General features: G+C 43.0%; 1 protein-coding gene and 1 long non-coding RNA gene across 3 annotated transcripts in view; one reads left to right on the top strand and one right to left on the bottom strand.

Moving 5' to 3' along the window:
• STAB2 (stabilin 2) overlaps positions 1–6,673 on the bottom strand; it is a 165,081-nt gene extending 158,408 nt beyond the window's left edge. For both annotated transcript variants that reach the window (XM_043440283.1, XM_043440284.1), the window contains exons 1-2: positions 6,381–6,673; positions 2,187–2,320 (exon numbers count right to left, since the gene is read on the bottom strand). In XM_043440283.1, the coding sequence (XP_043296218.1) occupies positions 2,187–2,320; positions 6,381–6,458 (212 nt within the window). In that variant the 5' untranslated portion in view covers positions 6,459–6,673. The remainder of the gene's footprint in view (positions 1–2,186; positions 2,321–6,380) is intronic.
• A 5,174-nt stretch (positions 6,674–11,847) lies between these two features.
• On the top strand, positions 11,848–23,468 carry LOC122423546. Its single transcript, XR_006264175.1, has 3 exons — positions 11,848–12,046; positions 13,991–14,041; positions 23,417–23,468. It is a non-coding gene; the product is annotated as an uncharacterized LOC122423546 (long non-coding RNA).
• Positions 23,469–24,541: the final 1,073 nt, after the last annotated feature.

Below are 24,541 nucleotides of genomic sequence, written 5' to 3'. Positions count from 1 at the left end.
ATCTGTGGTTTTAAAATAAACTGACCACTTAGGACTTGTAAATTTTTTGCAGATGCTATAGATGGAAAACTTCTGTGAGAGATGTTCTAAGGTAGGGAGCAATATTTGCCATGGTTTCCTTGAGAGAGAATCATGAGTTCCTTAGAACAGTTTTTGTACCAGCTGAGGAACAGATATTCTATGGAGGTTAAACACTTGTCTATTTACAGAGATCTTTGCATGGATGGCTTATTCCAGGACATGACTGCAGTCTATCTAGAGCATTCTTCCGTGACTGTCATTTCTCTTCACTGGGCCATTAAGAATAGTGTGATGCTGAGTTCAAGCTTGTATCCCTAAACCAGTCCCTGGAACGTTGCTGATTAACTACAGAGCTACTGGCTTTGTGGGCACTGGAGCTGGAGATAGAGTTGATTATTTCTTTGGAAGGCTGAACATACTGGCATGGACATTTCTTCACAAAGAAGGGGAAAGGGAGAGCCCAAAAGAAAATGAAATGTCCCCTCAAGAACCAGGCATGGCATAGAAAACAAACTTATGGTCACCAGAGGGGAAAGTTGGGGGGGGGTAAATTAGGAGGGATTAACAGATACGCACTATTATATGTAAAAGAGATAAACAACAAGGACCTACTGCATAGCACAGGGAACTGTATTCAGTATCTTGTCATAAACTATAAAGAAAAAGAATACATGTATATAACTGAATCACTTTGCTGTCTACATGAAATTAACACTGTAGATCAGCTATATTTCAACTAAAATTTTATATTAAAAAACCAGCCTTGGATTTGTTTCAGCATGAATGAGTGACATGTCAAAGTCCCCAGTTCTAAAATAGACAGCATAAGTGCAATAATCATATTCTTTGTGTTTGTGGGAAGGGGAAGAAGTAGCAGGGTGGGGGGCGGGGAACACATAACCAAGTGCCCACTTTGGTCATGAAGAGTACAGTATAAAGAATATTTTAAGTCCCCCTATAATTTTAACTTTGAGCCCCAGATCTTTCTGATGTACTTTCTCAGAGAATCTGGTTGCAAATGTGTGCCCACTTTAGTAACTGAATGGTCAACTGCTGCATATCCTTGCTAATACCAGGCCAGTTAATGCTGGGAAACTTCTATTAAAAATGATGACTTGGGATTTTAGAATATAGTACAGTTAACTGCATTAGGGCTTCCCAGGTGGCATTAGTGGTAAAGAGCCCGCCTGCCAATGCAAAAGACTTAAGAGATTTGCGTTTGATCGCTGGGTTGTGAAGATCCCTGAAGAAGGGCATGACAACCCAGTCCATTATTCTTGCCTGGAGAGTTGCACAGACAGAGGAGCCTGGTGGGCTACAGTCTGTGGGCTCACAAAGAGTCGGACATGACGGAAGTGACTTAGCATGTAATGGTGCACAGCTGCATTAAGCAAAGGTGAATTTAAACTAGTGTAATATAACAGAGTTAGTTGTTTCATTTTATACAAAATTTTCCCAGTCCCTCACCCCTGAATTAAAAGCAAGCTCATTGAGTAGTCTAATTTTTAAATTAGGAGACTGAGTAAATTAAAACTTGTGTTTGTATTTGGGCTGCCTGGCTGCATTCATGAGCTGGTGGGCAGAAATGCTCATCATCCTTTGCAAGGATTAAACTTCAATTATGAGAGTTTTGAGGTCAAAAAGAGGTCTTCAAGAAGGCAACACTCACCTAAAATGCAACAAATCTGTCTCCCTTCTCTGGGTTCTATAGTATCAGGGTGCAGAGCTGGTTAGTAAGAGGACTATCGGACCCAAAGCCTTTTTAAATTGTATTTTTAAAAATTAATTTTAATTGAAGTATAGTTGCTTTGCAATGTTGTATTAGTTTCAAAGGAAGACCCAAGGCTTTTAACATGCTCTGACTAGAACTTTTTCCAGAGGAAACAAACCCCAGATTTTCAAAATAAAGAAGGGCAAGATGAGAGGGGAATATTTCTGTGCAACGCAATGTAGTCAATTTTGTATGAAAATGTGAATCGTAATATAATTTTTAGACTCACGGTCATAGTTGTGAGTTGCTGAAGTCTGGGCTCAATGTAACCTTAGAACAAGAAAAAAATCATGGGAATGCTTTGTAGTTTTAAGTCGGGAAGTTTCTATTTGGATTCACAATCCCTTAATTTCCGAGACTCCGGCACACGTCTACATCATCTCATGATGAGTACCTGCAGTCTCGGATCCCCGCAATACCGCTGGTAATCTTGGTGAAACCATCTGGGCACTTCATTCCAAGGCTGACTGAGCAGGACTGGCACTCGGTTCTAATTGTAAGGAGAGACTTCTTATCACATCTTTTTCCCTGTGAAAACATAAAAAAGAAAAAAAAAAATCCCACTAGCAGAGCCTGGATTGGCCAATCTCCATTATATTCATGTAAACGAAATGACAGGGATGGCAATGAGGTTGACTGGCGATGACTGGCCAGTCTTTCCATCATATCTGAAAAGAGTGTTGAGATCAATAGGGATCAGTGTCTGCCATGGGAAGCTGTTACTGGTACCATGCCTTTGCCATCACGGATCTCAAGTCTGGAGTCTGGCAAAATACGGCAATGTCACTATTATATATATTCAAATGGGAAACTGAAAGTATACTGCAGGGTACACTTTTCAAATGGGAAACTGTACGCGGGTTCTTCAAGGTCAATTGTTCATCAATCAACAGGTCTCAAGAATATTCCTTCAGCATCGATTCGGATAGGAATAATGTGGTGTAGGTGTTAAATGAAGCATACAGTTCCTGCCCCAAAGACGTTTACAATCTCGTTACAATCCAGCTAGGATGTAGGCTCCATGAGGGTGGCGACCTTTTTCTATCTTGTCCTCTGCTGTACTCTGAACATGTGGACCAGTGTTTAGCACACAGTAGAGTTTAGTAATGATTTGTTGATTGAATGAATGACTTGTGGGAAATCACACAGACACACATAAATAGTCATTTGGCAACAGCAAGTGGCAGAGAATTCACTGCTAAAGTGAATGATGCAGACACACTTTGGCCTTGTCTTCGGGTCCCTCATCCATGATTCTGGTGCTGATCTTCCATGGATTTCCCCCTCTTTCTCAAGTTTCCTTCATCTTCCCATCAAGCTTAAGCAGCAGTTTTGTACAATGAAAAAAGATCGAACTTGGGACTCAAAAGACATAAGATTGGAATCAAGCTCTGTATCTTGCTAAATATACACTCTCAAATGAATTCCTTATTCTTTGCCATCATCTGTATAGGGGGGATATTGATAACCACTCTGCAGGTTATTGAGACCTCTGAGTGGTATAACAGGTGCAAATCACCTGGCCCAGTATCTGGAATGTCACAGGCCATAAATGTCAGTTCCTGTGATGCTTCTTTGCTTTTTTTTTTGGGGGGGGGCACATCATACAGCTTTCAATGATATTAGTTCTCTGATCAGGGTCTAAACCCATGCCTCCTGCATTGGCGGCTTCCCAGGTAGCACAGTTCAGTGGTAAAGGAGATACAGGAGGCCTGGGTTCAATCCCTAGATCAGGAAGATCCCCTGGAGGAGGAAATGGCAACCCACTCCAGTGATCTTGCCTGGAAAATTCCATGGACAGAGGAGCCTGGCAGGCTACAGTCCATGGGGTCGCAAAGAGTCAGACATGACCGAGCAGGCACACCTGCACACAAACGCAGCCTTAACCACTGGACCACCAGGAAGTCTTGCTGCTTCTCTGTTCTGACCTCTGTGTTTGGCCTGTTGCCTCTACTGGTCAGAGTGTTCTTTCCTCTTCCCTTGGCGACCCAAACCTTGTCTCCTTTAACACCCTGTCACCACGTCCACAAAACCACACTCATCTTTCTTCTCTCAACGCCTCCTCTCCCTACAGCTGGTCAGTGAAGGATGTTTTGTGGTCTCTCCATCAGAAAGACCCTTGCAGGAGAGGACCACTTTCTCCTATTTCTTTGTCATCCCTTGGGGCTGGCACTAGGTTAGGGGTGGTGGGAACATCAGAGCTACGTCTAAAGTCACTGAAATATGTGAGGGCTGCATAAAAGAAAGCTTACATTTACAGGGAAATTTATGGTCATGCAAACTTCCAAAGGCATCATCTTATTTGATCTCGACCACTGTAGAGAGAAGTAGAGGAGGTATCATTATCCTCACTTGAGTGGGGAGAAAACTGAGGTGTGGGAGGTTCAGTGACTCGGCCAAGGTCACACTGTCAGTGATTTTGATTCCTTGACCAGCCATTGCTCTTCCCTACACACTATAGTGGCATATAGAAAACAAACATCTGTTTTTACTGGCAGGTTTCATTTGGTGATCATTATAAACCAAAATAGCACCAGAATGTTCTTTGTGGACTAATAAAAGCCACTCTTGGATATTGCTTGAATTCTTTCCCTTTAATGGTTAGGGCACATCTACATTTTTTAAACAGGATTTTCTTTACATTAGGGTTTACCATTTAGATAAGTATATGGGGTGACATTACTTTGTCTTTTCTATCTTAGCAAGCCAGAATTAATACTGTCTTTTCAAGAAATCCCTTAACCTTCAAATGATTCTTTTCAAGTGGAAAGGCTCATTATCTCTCTCACATGGTCCCGTCTGAAGAGTAAACTCAGCTACTGTTGTTTGTGGAGCAATGTCAAGGGAGAAACTGAAGCTCAGAGGGACTAAGTAACACATTCAGGGTTCAACAGTTAGCAAGCCACGGAGCATAGAGAGTGAAAAAGGAGAGAAAGTGTTAGTCACTCAGTCGGATCTCTTTGCAACCTCATGGACTGTAGTCCACCAGGTTCCTCTGTCCATGAAATTCTCCAGGCAAGAAAACTGGAGTTGGTTGCCATGCCCTTCTCCAGGGGATCTTCCTGACCCAGGGATTGAACCCGAGTCTCCTGCATTGCAGGCAGATTCTTTAGCATCTGAACCGCTACAGAAGCCCAGTCACATGTCCTCAAATAGCTGTTAGTTCAATCCTGATTTAACAAGAAAGCCCCAGTTCAATCTTGCCCCATCTAACCTCAGAGCTGGAGCACTTAACCCACATGCCATCTTCCAACATTTTAGTGAAAAACATTATCCGAGTACAGTCAACTGGAGTAAAATTGGAATTGAAAGTTTGCCTGGCACAGGGAGGACCAATGGGGATTTTGGGATTAGCAGGGGCAAACTATTATCTGTGGGATGGTAAGCAACAAGGTCCTACTGTATAACACAATGAACTATACAATATCCCATGACAAACCATAATGAAAACATATGAAAAAATAGATATGTAGAGCTGAGTCATTTTGCTGTACAGAAGAAATTAACACAACATGGTAAATCAGTTATACTTCAATAAAATAAAATAAAAATTGCCTGTCACAAAACAGACTCACAGACACAGAGAACAGAATCGTAGTTGCTAAGGGGGTGGGAGGATACGGGAGGGGTGTATTGGGAGTTTGGGATCAGCAGCTGTAAACTAGTATACAGAGAATGGATAAACTACAATGTCTCATTGCATGGCACAGGATATATCAATATCCTGTGATAAACCATCGTGGAAGAGAATATGAGAAAACTGTATATATATGTAAAAAAATTGCCCGGCACAGATGCAGAGTCATGTTTATGTCTTATCATTCATAAAGCAGAAATCCTAACTTGTGAAATGCATTTTAAATAAATCACTTAGATCATCTCTCACATACACTCCTATATTTTTTTTTTGGCTGCACAGCTTGTGTTATCTGAAGTTTCCTGACCAGGGATCAATGGCCCCTGCAGTAGAGTGCTAACTTCTGGACTGCCAGCGAGGTCCCTCACACACCCTCCTCTAGCCTAGACTTGCTGCAGAGCTGTTTCTGAACCTGCTCTATGATGACAACTCACGTGAATCTGCTGGTCAGGCAGGCGAGCTGGTGTCCTTCACCAGGCCATTGACTCCACTACCCTGGGTCCTTTGACTACAGCTCATGATAGGTAGACGGATGGATTCCTGGCATTTTGGTGACCTTGTGTTCCTCAGGCATTTATGACCTGACCTGGAATTCCCCAGAGCTCCTCTCTACTCAGCTCTCTACAGTCATTGTTATTTTCAACATTCAGGATGATGCAATGGGAGGGATTCATTAAAACAAACGAAAAGATAGCAAAATCCACAATGGAGAGAGGAAAGTTAGGGCTAAAATCAGAGATCCCAGCGATTGCATTTTAGCACAGAATAGAATCAGCTGGGTTAGTGCCCCTTCAGACAGATGGATCCTTGTTAGCATCCTATTCTCCATAAGCTTTCTATTTTGTGAAGCCCAGAGAATACGCTTTGTTCATGACCACGCAGGAAAGCAAAAGGTTTTAAACACAATCATGAAGGGAAACAAACTTTTAAAAAACATAAGTTTCATCTTACCTGTTCTGCAGTTTCAGATAGGGAGCAGAGATTTTGTGCCACCAATCCAAGAAAGAAAAGTATTACACTCTGTAGCATGGTGAGGAAATATTCGCTTCTTCTCCGCGTCAGGCACCTGTCAGGACTGTGTAGCTACTTAAATTTAGTTTGATGAACACCCAGTGAATTCTTTCTCATTTCACTGTTTGCTTTTAAATCTTTTCCTCTCCTTTTCCTGGATTGCAACAGATGATATGCGAGAGCTGCCTTTAGACAGGAAAAATGGCCAATCTAGGGGACGTGGTGAAATCGGCCACTCTTAACTGTATACATGTCCTGGCTCAATGACAGGATATCCTGAAGGGGCCGAGGCAGAGACATGATCCGGAATTTTTGTGCCTTGTGAAACTCCCAAGAAAAAGCTCCAGCCTCCCACTGCTCTGCCCATCCTCCTCTGGTCCTGCCTACTGCTGACCTCAGGCCCTGCCACATGAACACAACCACACCATGGAAAACTGCAAGCCTCTCTCTCTGAATGCAGAGGTCCGAGCTTGTCATCAGGCAGTATATATGGGGGTACCCATAAATGGGCACAATTCCAGGTGTGGAGGGGTTGCAGAAGGCTGGTCCTTGACTTGGGTGATGGTAGTGGAAAACTCTATCACAAAGAAATGTCTCTTTTAAGATGCCATTGGTTGAATTTTTGACTCATCCTTTGGCCTCTTCCAGGTCACTTTAGCAGCAAATAACTGAGTCTACAGGTATCATCTTATGCTTCAAGACCTAGGTCTAATGTCACCTCTTCCAGGAAGGCTTCCAGTCCTGCTCCTCTTGCTGCTCATCTTGGAGGCCCTCCCAGCATTTCGCTCGTCATGATACGAAAGCTCAGTCACCTCCATCCACAATTCACTGTATTTCTGTCTCCTGAGACCAATTACTAATTTCTTGAAGAGCAGGCCTAGCCCTTAACTTCTGTAACTCCAGCAGCATAGAGCAGAGATCTGTATTTGAAAATAAGAAAAACAACTATAGCCAACATTTGTTGAAAACTTACTATGTACTACTCACTCTGCTAGACTTCTCCATGGATTAACCCATTTAATCCTCACAATTCTTGGTGAAATAGAATTGTTCTCCCCATTTTACAGATGAGGTAGCTGAGGCAGAGAGGTTAGGCAACAATTTTTCCAAGGTCACACAGCAAGTAGGTGAGGATCTAGTTTTCAAACTGGGTGACTCCAGAGCTAGTACTATTAACCACTATCCTCTACTTCCTAAAACAAGACTTAGTGTATAAATAGCAGGCGGTGCTCCGGGCTCATTGACATGATGGAAAAATGTCAGCCCTAGCACCACAGAGGATAAAGTCTGGGCTGATCAACTCTTGAGAGGCCCTTGGACAAGGAGATCAAACTAGTCAACCCTAAAGGAAATCAACCCTGAATATTCATTGGAAGGACTGAAGCTGAAGCTCCAATACTTTGGCTACCGGTTGGGAAGAGTTAACTCACTGGAAAAGACCTTAATCCTGGGAGGGATTGAGGGCAGGAGGAGAAAGGGGCGACGGTGAATGAGATGGTTGGATAGCATCACTGACTCAGTGGATATGAGTCTGAGCAAACTCTGGGAGATAATAAAGAACAGGGAAGCCTTGAATGCTGCAGTCCAGGGGTCCGTAGAGAGCTGGACACGACTGAGTGACTGAAAAACAATCACCAAAACAAGCTTAGGGGATATCTCATGACGCCGAGGTCACTGGGAGGCGCACAGTTAAAATTAAATAATCCTAACTACAAAATCTTTCCCTCTGGATGTTTGAAACAACATTATATTATATTGATCAGTAATCCAGGAAGCTTCTGGTACAGTTAAGCCCTTCAGAGGCTAACCCAGAGGTCTGAATGAGAAGACACCAGATGAGGAAGTCCTCACAATCCTTTGGTTCAGTGGATTTCAACCTCATTTAGAATCTTGGAGGAGCTTAAATTACCAACCCCCCCCCCTCCCCCGCCACCGCCCCTCAGCAGTGTCTACACTGCTCCAGAACAATCAAAGCAGAACATCTGAGGGTGGGGCACAGAAACCAAATCTTTCAGAACTTTGTAGATGATTCCATTTGCAGGGCTGACAGCAGCTTAACAATGGACTATTATTGTGTGAAGTCAATGAAGTTGAGGTTAACCTGTTAACAGAGCTATGTTACCTTAACTAATACTTGAGGGGAAGAAGCTGAAAGCATTTTTTCTGATTCTTTTCTCTCTGAAAAACATGGATTAGTGTCTGTGCCTAGGAATGTGTCGGATTCCTGTGTGTGGTGGGGCCGGGAATGAACCCATATTTGCATTTCCTAAATGGTTGTGAAAGATGCTTCAGGGGGTTAGGGAGAAGAATTCTATTAGATAATTTTGAACACCCTGCCTCTGCTGTACCTTTCTTATGGATTGACCATGCTCATTAGCTCATTCAAGTTTCTGAGAAATCTCTCAGTAAAACATAAGGTAACAAAACCAAACAGTTTCACTTTGCTGAAAGCAGTATTTTCTAAAAGTTTTAGACCAAGAGAGCTTTCTCTCTTTGCAAACTAACCTTACCACCTCCAGGTCTACATTCTATTACATTTTTTTTTTTTTTTTTAAGGGAGATACTATCCTAGACTTTAGCAGGTTGAATATGCCATCTTTAAATAGTTCAACATTAGGGTTTAGAAATTAGCTTGCCAGTGGCCATGGGGATTTTGGAGTCTAGGACCTGTTCACACACTTTATTAATTGCATCAGAAACATTTCTAAATACCTGGCTTTGTTTAGCAATTGAATAGTTTTATTAATTTTATTTCTGTTAGGCTCATTCGATTGCTGTGAAAAAAGGTTCTTCAAGTTATTTCAAATCTCTACCACTGCCTCTGCAATACACATGCAATGAACAAGTGCTTAAAATGGTGCAGTGTTCAACCATTCTTAATATTACTGTATTATTAAAATCTGCTGATGTCATAGATGACTGCTACACAAATCCCTACCCTTAGGTAAGGTGCTCAACCATTTTTAATATTATTGTATTATTAAAATCAGCTGATGTCATAGATGACAGCTACCCAAATCTCTACCCTTTGCCCAGCAGAGCTGCGAGGTGGCTCTCAATTTCCTCTGTCCTGAGTTGACCCAGTTTGCTGACCTCTGTGTGCCTCACGGGGTGGGATGTCATTTTCGTTATAGTGGATCCTGTTCCTTCTTGCTGATTGTTATAAATTGTCTCTAGCCTTTCACGGTTGTTTTCAGACAAGGATTTTTAATCAACAGTACTTCACAGGCAGTTTGTTCCCTCCAATATCTGCTACTGTGATGCTGACAGTTGTTTAAGGCCTGGAAATGCTTTTCTTTTTCTGTTCTCTCCTGCTTCCTCCTCATGTCCCCCTCGGCTGGCACTCACCTCCCTACCAGCCCCCCTCCCCCCGGGATCTGCCCTCAGTGATGACAACATGAGGGGTGATCATTTCCTCGTAAGAGAGAGGGTTAATTTCCTGATTGGAATCTGGAGACGTTTCCATATTGGAAAAGGCAACAGGGGGGCGGGGACACTTGCTGGGTTACATTGTGGAGTATCCCCTATGGCAGTAGGATTCCGAATTGTCAGTGCTCCTTTCTCTACATCATGCCAGTTATTGAGATTTTAGTCCCAGTCACTTTGCCTAGGTTTCTCTGGTAGCTCAGAGGTAAAGAATCTGCCTGCAATGCAATGGTCTTGGGTTTGATCCCTGGGTGGGGAAGATCCCCAGGAGAAGGAAATGGCAACCCACTCCAGTTTTATTGCCTGAAGACTCCCACGGGCAGAGGAGCCTGGCAGACTATAGTCGATGGGGTCACACAGAGTTGGACACGACTTAGTGACTAATGGCTTCCTGGGTAGATCAAATGGTAAAAAGAAATCTCCCTGCAACGAGGGAGACCTGGATTCCATTCCTGAGTTGGGATGATCCCCTGGATAAGGGCATGGCAGCCCACTCCAGTATTCTTGCCTGAAGAATTCCATGGACAGAGGAGCCTGGTGGGCTCCAGTCCATGGGGTCGCAACACGACCTAGAGACTAACACTAGTGACTAAACCACCGCCACTTCAACTAATAAAACGTTTCACATGTGCCTTGAGCAGCCTTCCACAAAGGGAGAATCATCATTTTCACATCACCATCACAAACACACACACAAGCTTTTACACACGCCAGACACTCAATTTTTAACTCACTTGGGCTTCCCAGGTGGTGCTAGCAGTAAAGAATCCCCCTGTCAATGCAGGAGATGCAGGTTTGATCCCTCGACCAGGAAAACCCCCTGGACAAGGGCATGGCAACCCACTCCAATATTCTTGCCTGGAGACTCCCACGGCCAGAGGAGCCTGGTGGGCTACAGTTCACGGGGTCACAAAGAGTCGGACACAATGGAAGCGACTTAACACACACACATGCACAACCCCCTTTTGCAGATGAGATTGAGGCAGACAGGGGTTAACTCACTTGTCCAAGGTCACAAGACTATGAGTGATGGAGTGGGAGACCAGTGAAGGCAGTGTGAAGCCCCAGCTAGATGCTGAGCCATCATCCACAGGCCCTGCTTTGGGTCTTGAATCTTGAACAAGGTGCTTCTGGACTTTCGTGAAGCGGCGAACAGAGGTACAGCTGATGCTTCCGAAGGTAGAAAAAACCTAACCATTTACTGGGAAATCAACTGTATCTTTCGCTTTGCAGGGGAATAGAAAAGGCCAGAAATTGAGCTGTAAGGTGAGTTTTCTGGTCAAAATTTACTTTTCATTCTCTCTGCAGTTTTTGCTAGACTGAGGAAGAAAAAGAGCTCAGAATGGTGGCTACCTGTTGGTCTCTCTTGAGCGGCTGTCTAGAAAATGGAAAAAGTTGCTTTACGTAGCTTTAACTTCTCCAAGAACTCCTAGAATTTTTCCAAATGAAAATGGGGCTTTGGGAAATAAAAATGTAGAAACGGGAAAACAAGACTACATCCCTGAAAACGTTCAGGGATTGAACGTTGAAATTGTTACTGAATCACGTTTGTTAGCCAAAACGCTGGTGCTGAGGTTTGCAGCAAACAGAAGGGATTATTTAAAAGAGAGCCGAAGGAGAAAACTGGAGATATCCCAAATCTGCATTCCCAAAGGCAAGAGGCCGGGGTTATTTATGGGGTAATGAATAACGAAGCAGGGCGGTCCAAGGCTTGGGGAGCCTGGGGAGAGGTGATTGGAAGGTGTGATAATTGACATTCAGCTCAGGTGTAACTAGGTTACTGGTATCTGCAAGTTCAAAAGGTCACTAGGCGGGCCCGCGCATGCCCAGTTGGCGGGTGGGTCTGGTCTTGAAAGTGAAAGAAAGTGAAGTCGCTCAGTCGTGTCCGACTCTTTGCGACTCCGTGGACTGTAGCCTACTAGGATCCTCAGTCCATGGGGTTTTCCAGGCAAGAATACTGGAGTGGGTTGCCATTTCCTTCTCCAGGGGATCTTCCCTACCCAGGGATCAAACCTGGGTCTCCCGCATTGTAGGCGGACGCTTTACGGTCTGAACTACCAGGGGAGCCCCCAACTGGTCTTAACCAGCTCAATTACAACTGGATGCCTATGATTTCAAGTTGCTGGAAAAGAATCAGGCGGACATCTTACTCTCCAGACCGTAAGCTTCTTGGAAGACTTGTGAGTTTTGTAGTAACAACGAAAAGGATCTTGATTAGTGAAGGTAGATTACAGGTGAAGTGGGTTTTACCCACGATTTCAAAATCAGGGAGAACTCTGGAAACGCCGCTCATCCCTACTCAGACCCCTCCAAGCCTAACATGAACGTTGATGAAATTTAAATTCTGGCCAAGGTGGAACAAGCATAACGAACAAAACAGACTTTCAAAATCTCAGTTTGTAATTTTAAGCAGTATTAAATGTAGTCTCCCAGGAGAAGAGAGAGTTTTTAACTAGCTTGTGCTGTAGCTTGCGGATTTTATGCCGAGCAGGCATTTTCAGTGGAATCCAATTTTTTAATAGGAATAGCTTGCTGATGATTATCCTGGATATTCTTCCTGTGTACTCATTGGGTAGAATTCTTGGCATCTGAAATATCTTGGCCAGAGCATAAAATCTTTGCTTCTCTCTTTCACATCTTATTCAGTTCATTTCAGTCGCTCAGTCCTGTCCGACTCTGCGACCGCATGGACTGCAGCATGCCAGGCCTCCCTGTCCATCACTAACTCCTGGAGTTTACTCAAATTCATGTCCACTGAGTCAGTGATGCCATCCAACCATCTTATCCTCTGTCGTCCCCTTCTTTTCCTACCTTCAATCTTTCCCAGCATGGGAAAAGACTTTTCCCAGTCTTTTCAAATGAGTCAGTTCTTTGCATCAGGTGGCCAAAGTACTGAAGTTTCAGCTTCAGCATCAATTCTTCCAATGAATATTCAGAACTGATTTCCTTTAGGATGGACTAGTTGGATCTTCTGGCAGTCCAAGGGACTCTCAAGAGTCTTCTCCGACACCACAGTTCAAAAGCATCAAATTCAGCGCTCAGCTTTCTTTATAGTCCCAACTCTCACATCCATATATGACTACTGGAAAAACCATAGCTTTGACTAGAGGGAACTTTGTTTGCAAAGTAATATCTCAGCTTTATCTTACAGCAACACTGAAACAATTCAACAGCTATTTATATTCCAGTTAGAGAAATTACTAAAAAGAAACCTACATTCTTTCTGTTTGTTTGTTTTAAAAAATTTTTTCTTGTATCCATCTGCAGAGCAATATGGGAGAAGGCAATGGCACCCCACTCCAGTACTCTTGCCTGGAAAATCCCATGGACGGAGGAGACTGCTGGGCTGCAGTCCATGGGGTCACACAGAGTCGGACACGACTGAAGTGACTTAGCAGCAGCAGCAGCAGAGCAATATTAAATTCTCTTTTCTTTGCCCTTCTCCCTTCCCTACTTTGGGTAAAAAATATCTTTCATTTTTCTAGATCAAAGGACTTAACAAGCTAAACTGAAAGTAGCCTATATTTTCATATTTTTTATGTAAACAATGGAAGTTTCTTTTTTTAATTTTGTTTTTAAAATTTATTTTTAAAATTAATTTTTATTGGAGTGTATTCTGGGCTTCCCAGGTGGTGCTAGTGGTAAAGAACCTGCCAGCTAATGCAGGAAATAAGAGATGAGAGTTCGATCTCTGGGTTGGGAAGATCCTTTGGAGAAGGAAATGGCAATCCATTTCAGTATTCTTGCCTGGAGAATCCCATGGATAGAGGAGCCTGGAGGGCAACAGTCTGTAGGGTCTCAAAGAGTCGGACATGACTGAAGTGACTTAATGCTAGCTCGGAGTCTATTCTACTGTACAGCAAAGTGAATCAGCTACACATATACATATATACCCTCTGTTTTGGATTTCCTTCCCATTTATCATATCATGTTTTGAATAACCTCTTTAAAAGGTCTTCAAGTAAAAGTCTAAATAATATTTTATTTGGCCTGGTTTATATACGTTGTTGTTCCAAACACTCCCAAATACCTTTGATTGAATAGACATATGTTGAGTCTAACAGGATGCTTTTTCTGTTGCTACCACACTGTAAATTTTACTTAGTCTTTCTTTTGTACAACAGACATTTGTGGAATGCCAGACACCATTCTGGGTTCTCAGGACACAGAAGTGGGTAAGTCATGTTGCATTGTGCATTATAACTTTAACCATATTTTTGCACCTACTATCTTGCTTAAATTTTATTATACCCTTGTGAAATAGACTGGGAAAAAGGTGATATCTTGATTTGGTAGATGTGAAAATGGAGGCATTTGCCTGTTATGATAAACCAGCTAATGAATGGATTATCATAGTTCATCTAATTCATTCATTCAAATGCTAAACTGAGTTGAGTCTTGTCTTTGTTGTCACATGAGACATGGTCATGACCACCAGAAGTCCTGAAGAGCAAATATAAGGAATAGGATTGAGATTCATACAACCACAGACATACTTGTGCCAGAACTGAAGTGTACTGATTCCCAGTGGTCCACTGCATGATCGACTGGTCTTGCTGTCCATGGCATAACGTGGCATGGCAAATTGGATGGGTTGAGGCTTCCCGTTTTATGTAAACAGACTTGGCCGTGTTCCAGGACCGTGTACCACACCAGCTCTCCACAGCACGACGCTTGCCAGACGTCAAGCAAGCCTGCCTCTCCCTTCAGGGCTTGTCTGGCCTGGAAGCAGCCTTCTCCTAAGAGCCATTTGATTCATTTCCTTCTAGCTTTTGTTCAAACCCACCTTCTCCCAGAGACACGTGCAGACTGTTCTACTGAAAGCTCCCACCCCAGTTCTCCTGCTGCTGCTTATCCTGAGATTTTTTCCTCACTCCCCCCAATTAGAATATATGCTCATTTAGGGCAGAGATTTTTGTCTGTTTACCTAACTGATAGATCTCAAATATCTGGAAGGGTGCTAGATAGACAGTAAGCACTCAATACAGATGACTGACAGAACTCTCAGAAGTGAAAATTTCTCAGCTACATAAACAGGTTAGATAATTCAAGTAAAACACCACCATCACCCCCCAAAACATTATTGAAACATACTCTTCTTTTTTCTTCAAGTTCTCTGAGCCGCAAATCAATTCTTTCTGCTCTTGACACCACTCAGTTCTGCCATAGCCTACTTCTCTAAATGCGTCACTCTAAAATTTCCCTGTTGCTTGGTGAGTTTTTTCTACATCTTTTTCTGTTGGATTATTATTCTGATTCCTGGGAAATAAAATTCTTGTAACTTTTGTTAAACATTTTTTCTATTTCTTACAAAGTAGTTTTCATCCACAAGTCCTAGGCTCTTTCCATCTATGATGAATATAGGTTGAGAAAAGAGAGTTAGTTCAATACATACAAGGGTCTGGCTCCAGCTATGCCCCGAACTACTGACCCTGACCTTGAGCAAGCCCTTCAACTTCGATAATGAAATAAGAGGGTTGAATGTTGTGATATATAATCTGCTTCTCCACATTTACAGCATATTGTAATAAATAATTTCTTTGTGTAATATAATAATTTGATAGTAATTTAATGTAATAATAAATAATAAAGTAAAACATTTCTTTCCACATTTCTCACCCTAAGATTTCTCTCCCTCCAAATTTCTTTAAGCCTGAACACGTTTGGTGATTGACTTGAATTCTGGGTGCATCCTAGAGGACTATAACTAAATTACTTTCTCTCCCAAGTAGTCTGAATTGGCTTAAATCCCTCAAAATGACTGTCTCAAAGGAAACAAACATTCCAGGATTTTGAGAAGAGGGTGGTGGGCATATAATTAAGCTAGGATTTATTGTCATGGTGGTATTTTGCCTAAGTGATTTCATCAGCCTGCAGAGGAAAAGATCAGGCTGAACCATATGAAATACTTTTAGGTCAAAAATAAACTTCACGGGATGCACCCCACATGTACCTGTGTAGCACCATTCATGATGCAAAAACAGTTTAAAACTTAATCTTCGCAGAGAGGCACCCTCGTAGTCCATTGTCATTTCTCAGGGGCTGAATTTACAGGAAGGTTATTATCGGGAGTATAAGATACCAGGGCTCAAGCGACTGTCAGTTTGAGTTGAAGTGTTCTGTCTCCAGGTAGCACATCCACTGGGGTCATGGCATCGCCTCTCCTTTATGCTTCCCCACAGAAGGGAAGGGCTGAATGTACAGATGGATAAACGTCCATGCCTTCACCTGGCCCTGAACACCCCTCCTGGTTCCTCTGCGTTGTGCTTTGAGAGAGTAAATAAATGCATGCAGTTGTTGTTAGGAACTGACAGGGCAAAAGGATTTCCTGCACACTCATCAGATCCTGGCCCTTGCAGGAGTCAGCTTTCCCAAGCAGGGGATTTGTCCAAACACGTGTCTCCCTGTTCTCTTGGCCCTTTCCTTTTCCTTTGTTAGGGCAAATCTTTCCAGGCAGCAGACTTTCTTTTTTTGTGATTTTGTTTTTCCTTTCTGTGGAGACCAGTCAGCAGGTCCTGCTTTAGGCAAAATTGTAAAGTAGGCAATGTTTCTCTCTGGCTTCCCCCCTCCCTCCATGTCACCATCTCACTCCCCCCACTTCATTCATTGCATCAACCAATCTTAACTGGGTGTTGTTATCCATCCTCAGGGCATCTTTCTGATTGGAATCTTATTTCAAGATAATATCCTAATTCTTAGTTAGAATTCATTATTTTTTTTAAAAGATTTTTTGATGTGGACCGTTTAAATCTTCACTGAATTTGCTACAACACTGCTTCTGTTTTATGTTATATTTTTTTGGCCCTGAGGCATGGAGGATTTTAGTTCCCTGACCAGGGATCAAACCTTCACCCCCTGCCTAGGAAGGTGAAGTGCTAATGCCTGGACTGCCAGGGCAATCGCTAGTATTCATTATTAATCAGTTAGTCAGTCAGTCAGTTCAGTCACTCAGTCATGTCCAACTCTTTACGACCCCATGGACTGCAGCATGCCAGGTCTCCCTGTCCATCACCAACTCCCAGAGTTTACTCAGACTCATGCCCATTGAGTCAGTGATGCCATCCCACCATCTCATTCTCTGTCGTCCCCTTCTCCTCTCGCCTTCAATCTTTCCAGCATCTTTTCGAATGAGTCAGCTCTTCATATCAGGTGGGCAAAGTATTGAAGTTTCAGCTTCAGCATCAGTCCTTCCAATGAACACCCAAGACTGATCTCCTTTAGGATGGACTGGTAGGATCTCCTTGCAGAGATCCAAGGGACCAAGGGACTCTCAAGAGTCTTCTCCAACACCACAGTTCAAAAGCATCAATTCTTCGGCACTCAGCTTTCTTCACAGTCCAACTCTCACATCCATACATGACCACTGGAAAAACCATAGCTTTGACTAGATGGACCTTTGTTGGCAAAGTAATGTCTCTGCTTTTTAATATGTTGTTTAAGTTGGTCATAGCTTTTCTTCCAAGGAAAAAGCATCTTTTAATTTCATGGCTGCAGTCACCATCTGCAGTGATTTTGGAACCCCCCAAAATAAAGTCTCTCACTGTTTCCATTGTTTCCTCATCTATTTGCCATGTTGTAATGGGACTGGATGCCATGATCTTAGTTTTCTGAATGTTAAGCTTTGAGCCAACTTTTTCACTCTCCTCTTTCACTTTCATAAAGAGGCTCTTCAGTTCTTCGCTTTCTGCCATAAGCGTGGTATCATCTGCATATCTGAGGTTATTGATATTTCTCCTGGCAATCTTGATTCCAGCTTGTGCTTCATCCAGTCCAGCATTTCGCATGATATACTCTGCATATAAGTTAAATAAGCAGAGTGACAATATACAGCCTTGACATACTCCTTTTCCTATTTGGAACCATTCTTTTGTTCCATGTCCAATTCTAACTGTTGCTTCTTTACCTGCATATAGATTTCTCAGGAGGCAGGTCAGGTGGTCTGGTATTCCCATCTCTTGAAGAGTTTTCCACAGTTTATTGTGATCCACACAGTCAAAGGCTTTGGCATGGTCAATAAAGCAGAAATGGATGTTTTTCTGGAACTCTCTGCTTTTTCTATGATCCAGTGGATGTTGGCAGTGTGACCTCTGGTTTCTCTGCCTTTTCTAGAACCAGCTTGAACATCTGTGAGTTCACTGTTCATGTACTGTTGAAGCCTGGCTTGGAGAATTTTGAGCATTACTTTGCTAGCATGTGAGATGAGTGCAATTGTGCTGTAGTTTGAGCATTCTTTGGCATTGCCTTTCTTTGGGATTGGAATGAAAACTGACCTTTTCCAGTCTTGTGGCCATTGCTGAGTTTTCCAAATTTGCTGGCATATTGAGTGCAGCACTTTCATAGCATCATCTTTTAGGATTTGAAATAGCTCAACTGGAATTCTATCACCTCCACTAGCTTCATTTGTAGTGATGCTTCCTAAGGCCCTCTTGACTTCGCATTCCAGGATGTCTGGCTCTAGGTGATCATACCATTGTGGTTATCTGGGTCATGAAGATCCTTTTTGTATAGTTCTTCTGTGTATTCTTGCCACCTCTTCTTAATATCTTCTGCTTTTGTTAGGTCCCTACCATTTCTGTCCTTTATTGTGCCCATCTTTGCATGAAATGTTCCCATGGTATCTTTAATTTTCTTGAAGAGATCTCTAGTCTTTCCCATTCTATTGTTTTCCTCTATTTCTTTGCATTGATCACTGAAGAAGGCTTTCTCTTCTCTCCTTGCTATTCTTTGGAACTCTGCATTTATTGGTTAGTAGCTGGTGATAATTGTTTGGTATTTACATAATAATTTTTGATATTTACTTGATCATCATGAGCATTTATCCTCCTAATTGTTCAACAGTTATTTTTGTTTCTCTTCTTTTCCTCTCCACTGGTAGAACCAGCCATTCCTATTGATCCTACATTCCCTAGTGGCTCAGATGGTAAAGAATCTGCCTACAGTACAGAAGACCTGAATTCGATCCCTGGGTCAGGAAGATCCCCTGCAGAAGGAAATGGCAACCCACTCCAGTATTCTTGCTTGGAGAATTCCATGGACAGAGGAGCCTGGGAGGCTACAGTCCATGGGGTTGCAAAGAGTCAGACACGACTGAGTGACTGTCACTTTTCCTTCCTTTTCAATAAGTAGACTCCTAGCATAAATCTGAACACTTCTCTTCATCCTCACCTCTCTCACCTTGGTTCATGCTGCCATCATCTTTTGCCTACATTATCATAGTACCGTTGTAACACCCTATTTGATCTCCCTCCTTCCCCTTTTGCCCCCGAATTCATTTTTCAAACAGCAGTCAGAATGACCTTTTAAGCATGTAAGACCAAGTTTTCCCTGCTTAAAGCTCTTGAATGACTTGCCATCACATTTTCAACCAAGCCCCAACTTATTGCTGTGGCTTTGGGTCCTAGCTGATTTGATCTCTGGTCTTCTCTGTGGCTTGCCTTGTAGCTCAGTTGGTAAAGAATCTGCCTGCAATGCAGGAGACCTGGGTTCAATTCCTAGGTCTGGAAGATCCCCTGGAGAAGGAAATGGAAACCCACTCCAGTGTTCTTGCCTGGAGAATCCTATGGGCAGAGGAGCCTGGCGGGCTGCAGTCCATGGGGTCGCAGGAGTCGGACACGACTGAGCAACTAAACAACCACCCCCACTTCTCTCTGGCCTCGTCCTGAAGCACTCTCTAATGCACTCTGCTGCACCCTGCCTGCCTTTATTCTGTGTCGTCCACACCTCAAGTTTGTTCCCGTCTTTGGCATTTTCAAATGCTGTTCCTCTGCCTGGACTGTGCTTCTCTCTGATTTTTGCACAGTTGACTTTTTCTTGTCATCACCCCTCGAGGTCATCACGGAGCCCCAAGCTGAGCTCCTGGGCCGCACGACAGGTTCCCACTAGCTCTCTCTTTTACATCTGGTAGTGTGTATATGTCAGTGCTATTCTCCCAATTTGTCCCACCCTCCCCTTCCCCCGCTGTGCATCAGTTCTCATTGGAATGTCACTTCACAGAGAAGCTGCCCACTGATCACCTCAGCAGAGTGGTCTTCTAGACACTGTGTTATACCAGTCCACTTTGGTTCTCCACCTAGTACTTATTCCATGTGACAGTGTCTTATTTGTTACTGGTTCTCTTTCCCTCACTGGAATGAAAGCTCCCTGAAAGCAGTCTACCCTAGGCATTTCCCCAGGGCCTAGAACAGTGCCTGATACATAGTAGACAAATATTAACTTAAATTGTTGTTGAATGAATTTAAAAGTATTAATGTGCCTGGTTCTTAACCTAGTCCTCTCAAAATTCCTTTGAGAAAAGTACTATTATTTTCTTTGTTTTACAAATCAAAAGGACAGAGGCAAGGAGAGCTCTTTAAGGAAGGCTGGATACATAACTTGTAGGGTCTAGTGCAAAATGGAAATGCAGGGCCCTTTCTTAAAAATTGCTAAGAATTTTTAAGATAGAGACAGTCAGGCAGAGTAAGGAGTTAGAGAGCTGGAAAAGGCATCTTGAGTAGGGCTTACAGGGTAATCCTCACTGGAAATGTGAAATGTGAGAAAGACCCAGGGTTGCTGAGGGGATTTGCTGAGTGGATAGTCAAGAGTAGTATTGCAGATACAGGGAACAGCAGGAGAAATGGTCCATAGGTGGACGTGGTGATGGGAGATGGAAGGTAAAAGTCTCAGTGAAGATTCTGGAAAATGTTGGAGGGTTCTGAGTAGAGAAAAGACGTGGCTTTGTCAGGAAGCTATCATTCCAGCTGATGTGCTGAGAATAGATCTTGGAGAAGCAAGTGGGAAGGCTTTCAACAGGTATTGCAACAACCAGGCAAGAGATGATGTTGGCTTTAACCATGGTGGAGCATGGAAGTGGTGAGGAGGAGTCAGACTCTGGATCTATTTCCCAAGGAGGATGAACAGAATTTGTTAATAGTTTGCATGGGAGGCAAGTAAGAAAGAGAAGAGTCAAGGATGACTTCGATGCTTTTGACATGAGTAACTCAAAGAATAAGGTTGCTATCCATTGGAATAGGAGGGTATGAGTAAAGCAGGATTTTGTAGGGGATATTGAGAAATTCAGGCTTCCCAGTTGGTGCTGGTGGTAAAGAACCTGCCTGCCAGCAGGAGATTTAAGAGATGTGGGTTCGATCCCTGTGTTGGGAAGATCCCCTGGAGGAGGGAATGGCAACCCACTCCAGTATTCTTGCCCGGAGAATCCCATGGACAGAGAAGCCTGGCAGGCTACCATCCATAGGGTTGTAAAGAGTTGGACACGACTGAAGGGACTTAGGAGGCAAGCAGGCATTGAAAAATTTAGTTTTGGACATGATACATTTGAGATGGCTACTTGATATCCAAATGGAGAAAGGGATAGTTGAATAAATGAGGCTGGAGTTACATAGATATTTGAGAATCCCCAGCACTTGTAGGTTGTATTTAAAGCCTTGGGTTAGGGTATATCAATACAGGAGTGAGAGCAGGCAAAGAGTCAATCACTTAGCCCGGGGACACTGACATTAGCAGGTGCAGGAGAACCAGGTGAGGCAGGAGGGAATGCTCGCCTGTGTCCGTGACGATGCGAGGTGGAAAGGACTGGTGCTATGCTTCTGGACTTAGCAGGATGGAGGTTTTTGGTGAACTAGACCAGACCAGTTTCGATGGAGAGGTAAGGGAGAGTGCCTGAATGGAGTAGGTTTAAGAAACAATGAGATGAGAGGAATTAGAGATGGAGAAGATTCACTTTTTAAACAATTGGATTCTCTACTAAATGAGGAGCAAAAAATAATGTAGTAACTGGTAAGTGGGGAAATGAGTCAAGGAGGGATTTTTGGAAGATGAGAGAAATAACTGCATTTTTATATGCTCATGGGAATGTTCCAACAGAGAGGGAAAATTGGATGATGTTCCTAACTTCAGTTTTGAAAAACCATTGCTATTTATATCGTCCTAATTAATTCACTACCTGGTACTGCTGAGATGTATAGATACTGAAGTGACAATTACTTCTGGCCTTGAGACTTCTGCAGGAAGCTTTGAAATGTTAAATGTTTGTTTTTTATATGTTTGTAATCCAGATGGAAGGGAGATAAGTTTTAACTAGGCTCTGTGAAGAGTCTAGTATACATACACAAAAACAACTCCACATTGTCTATCCTAAGTAACAATGTGACGCCTATAAACCAATGACTTATGTCCTAACTCCACCCATCTCTTTCACATTCCCACCCCCCACATTCCATACAGGAGCCCCAGCCCAGGGCTGGTCCTTGAGAGGAGGAGTCTGCAGTGGGCTGGGGTGGCCTGTGCAGGTCTCCAGGACATCTTGTCTGGTAGCACTTTGCTGTAGTGAATACCTTTGTCGGAGATCAAACGCGATGTGGAGCTATCACAGACTCTCAGACAAGACTCCAAAACCATTTAAAATAAAATTTTCCCCAACTTCTTACTCCAAGCTGTGAAAATCACCAAACAGTTGTACATTCTCTAGGGTTTACGTTTTAGCTCTCCCTTTATGAGCTGTATAAAGGGCTTCCCTTGTGGCTTAGCTGATAAAGAATCTGCCCGAAATGTGGGAGACCTGGGTTTGATCCCTGGGTTGGGAAGATTCCCTGGAGAAGGGAAAGGCTACCCACTCCAGTATTCTGGCCTGGAGAATTCCATGGACTCTATAGTCCTTGGGGTCACAAAGAGTCGGACATGACTGAGTGACTTTCACTTTCTTTCAATCTTGGACAAGCCATATAACTATTAGGATTCTTGGGCTCCTCAAGTTGACCCTGTTCTGGTTTTGACTTTTTTTTTTTAATTATTCTAGCTTTGCTGAGTCTTTCTGGAGATCTGCATCAGAAATTTTTTCTTTTTTCATTTTCACTTTCTCTCTCTTTCTCTAGTTGAGGACCTAAGTAACCTAAGAAAAATACAACTCAAGGGTTCATAATTTGTTAAAAGGAAGTTTGTTTTCTTATTGCAGTTAATATATTAATACACAGCATATAACTTACCATGTTAGCAATTCTCCAGTGTATAGTTCAGTGGCATTAAGTGTTCACATTGTTGTATACACGTAACGATTATTTATCTCCAGAACTTTTTCATCATCCCAAACGAAAATTCTATACCAATTAAATACTAACTCCCCACTTCCCCCCTCACCCCAGCCCCAGGCAACCACCATTCTGTTATCTGTCTCTATGAATTTGACTATTCTAGGTGCTGAATACAGTGGAATCACAGTATTTGTCCTTTCGTGTCTGGCTTATTTTACTTAGCAGAATGTCTTCAAGGTTCATCTATGTCCAAGCATGTGTCAGAATTTCCTTCAAGGCTGAATAATATTCCATTGTGTATATAGCCACGTTCTGTTTACCCATTCATCTTTTGATGGGCCCTTGCTTGGGGTAATTCTGCCTGTTGGCTACTGTGAATAATGCCACTACAAATACGGTTGTACAGATCTCCATTGAGTCCCTGCTTTCAATTCCTTTGGATCTGTATCTGTGAACTCAGATAAAGAAGTTTACGGAGGCAAGCTCAAAAGAGCAGAAATCGAGTTTTTTGTTTTTGTTTTTTCTCAGGAATAGCAGAGGAATTGCAACTCCCCAAATGCATGCTGTAGAAGTCACAGGTAAGTCATTGGGGGTTGGGGTGGCTTGTATCCATGGGCAAGGAACGCAAAGAGCAGGGTGTCCGACCAGAGTCCAAGCAGTGAGTTCACTGACTTAAGGATGGGGAAAGGTTTTTGGCAGGTGTTTATTGGTCAGGAGATAAGTCTCTGTCTTCTGTAATCAGGCATTTATAGGAAATCAGTCTTGGTAGGTTTCAGTTGGTAGGTTTCATTCTTCCCAGGGTGCATGCCTGAGAGTCTCCATTTCCTGTCCTCCAGGTCCAGAAACCCTCCCACGTTCCCAAGAGTGGAATTGCTGGTGTTGGTTCATAACCTCAGGACCTTTTGGGGTAAAATCTGAATCTGGTCCCACAGAAAGTAAGGAGAGACCCAAGAAAGAGGCGGATGGTGCCGGATTGATAAGTGGCAGTTTTAAGAACCAAAGGACTTTTACGTTGCTTGTCCCGGGGGTGGGAAGATGAGCAGATCTCCATGCCTGGAGCCTTAAAAGTTTATACAGATGCCTTAAAGTTCATTCACTTGCACATCCAGAAGGTCTCAGCAACCCGTTGCTATCTCAAGGCTGTGTCCTTGAGGCAGCTTCTAGGTTGGGGAAAGCAAGCAGATTGTTGGGGAAAGCAAGTGGACAGGGGAAGGGGTGAGGAGCTTCTGATGCCAGCATCCAGCTCTGGGGACAATCAGTGGTCAATATCCTCTCCATGACCCCTTCCAGCAGCTGACCATGTGGTAGTTCTCTTTAATTTTTCAAGGAGCTACTATATTGCTTCCTACAGTGGCTGTACCATTTTATATTCCCGTGAGCAGTGTGCAAGTGTTTCAGTTTCTCCACATCCTTGCCAACACTTGTTATTTTGAATTTTTTTCCTTAGAAACCATCCTAATGAAGTGATAGCCCACTGCAGTTTTGACTTGCATATCCCTAATGAAGCATGATGTTGAACATCTCTTCATATGTTTATGGGATATTTGTGTATCTTCTTTAGAGAAATGTCTACTCAAGTCCTTTTAAATCAGGTTGTTTGTTTCTTGTTGTTGAGTTGTAGCTTTTTATATAGTCTGGATATTAATCCCTTAT

This window comes from Cervus canadensis, chromosome 21 (assembly GCF_019320065.1).
Source record: "Cervus canadensis isolate Bull #8, Minnesota chromosome 21, ASM1932006v1, whole genome shotgun sequence".
NCBI lineage: Eukaryota > Metazoa > Chordata > Mammalia > Artiodactyla > Cervidae > Cervus > Cervus canadensis.
Note: the sequence above shows the minus strand (reverse complement) of the source record. Positions and strands in the feature narration are given on the sequence as shown.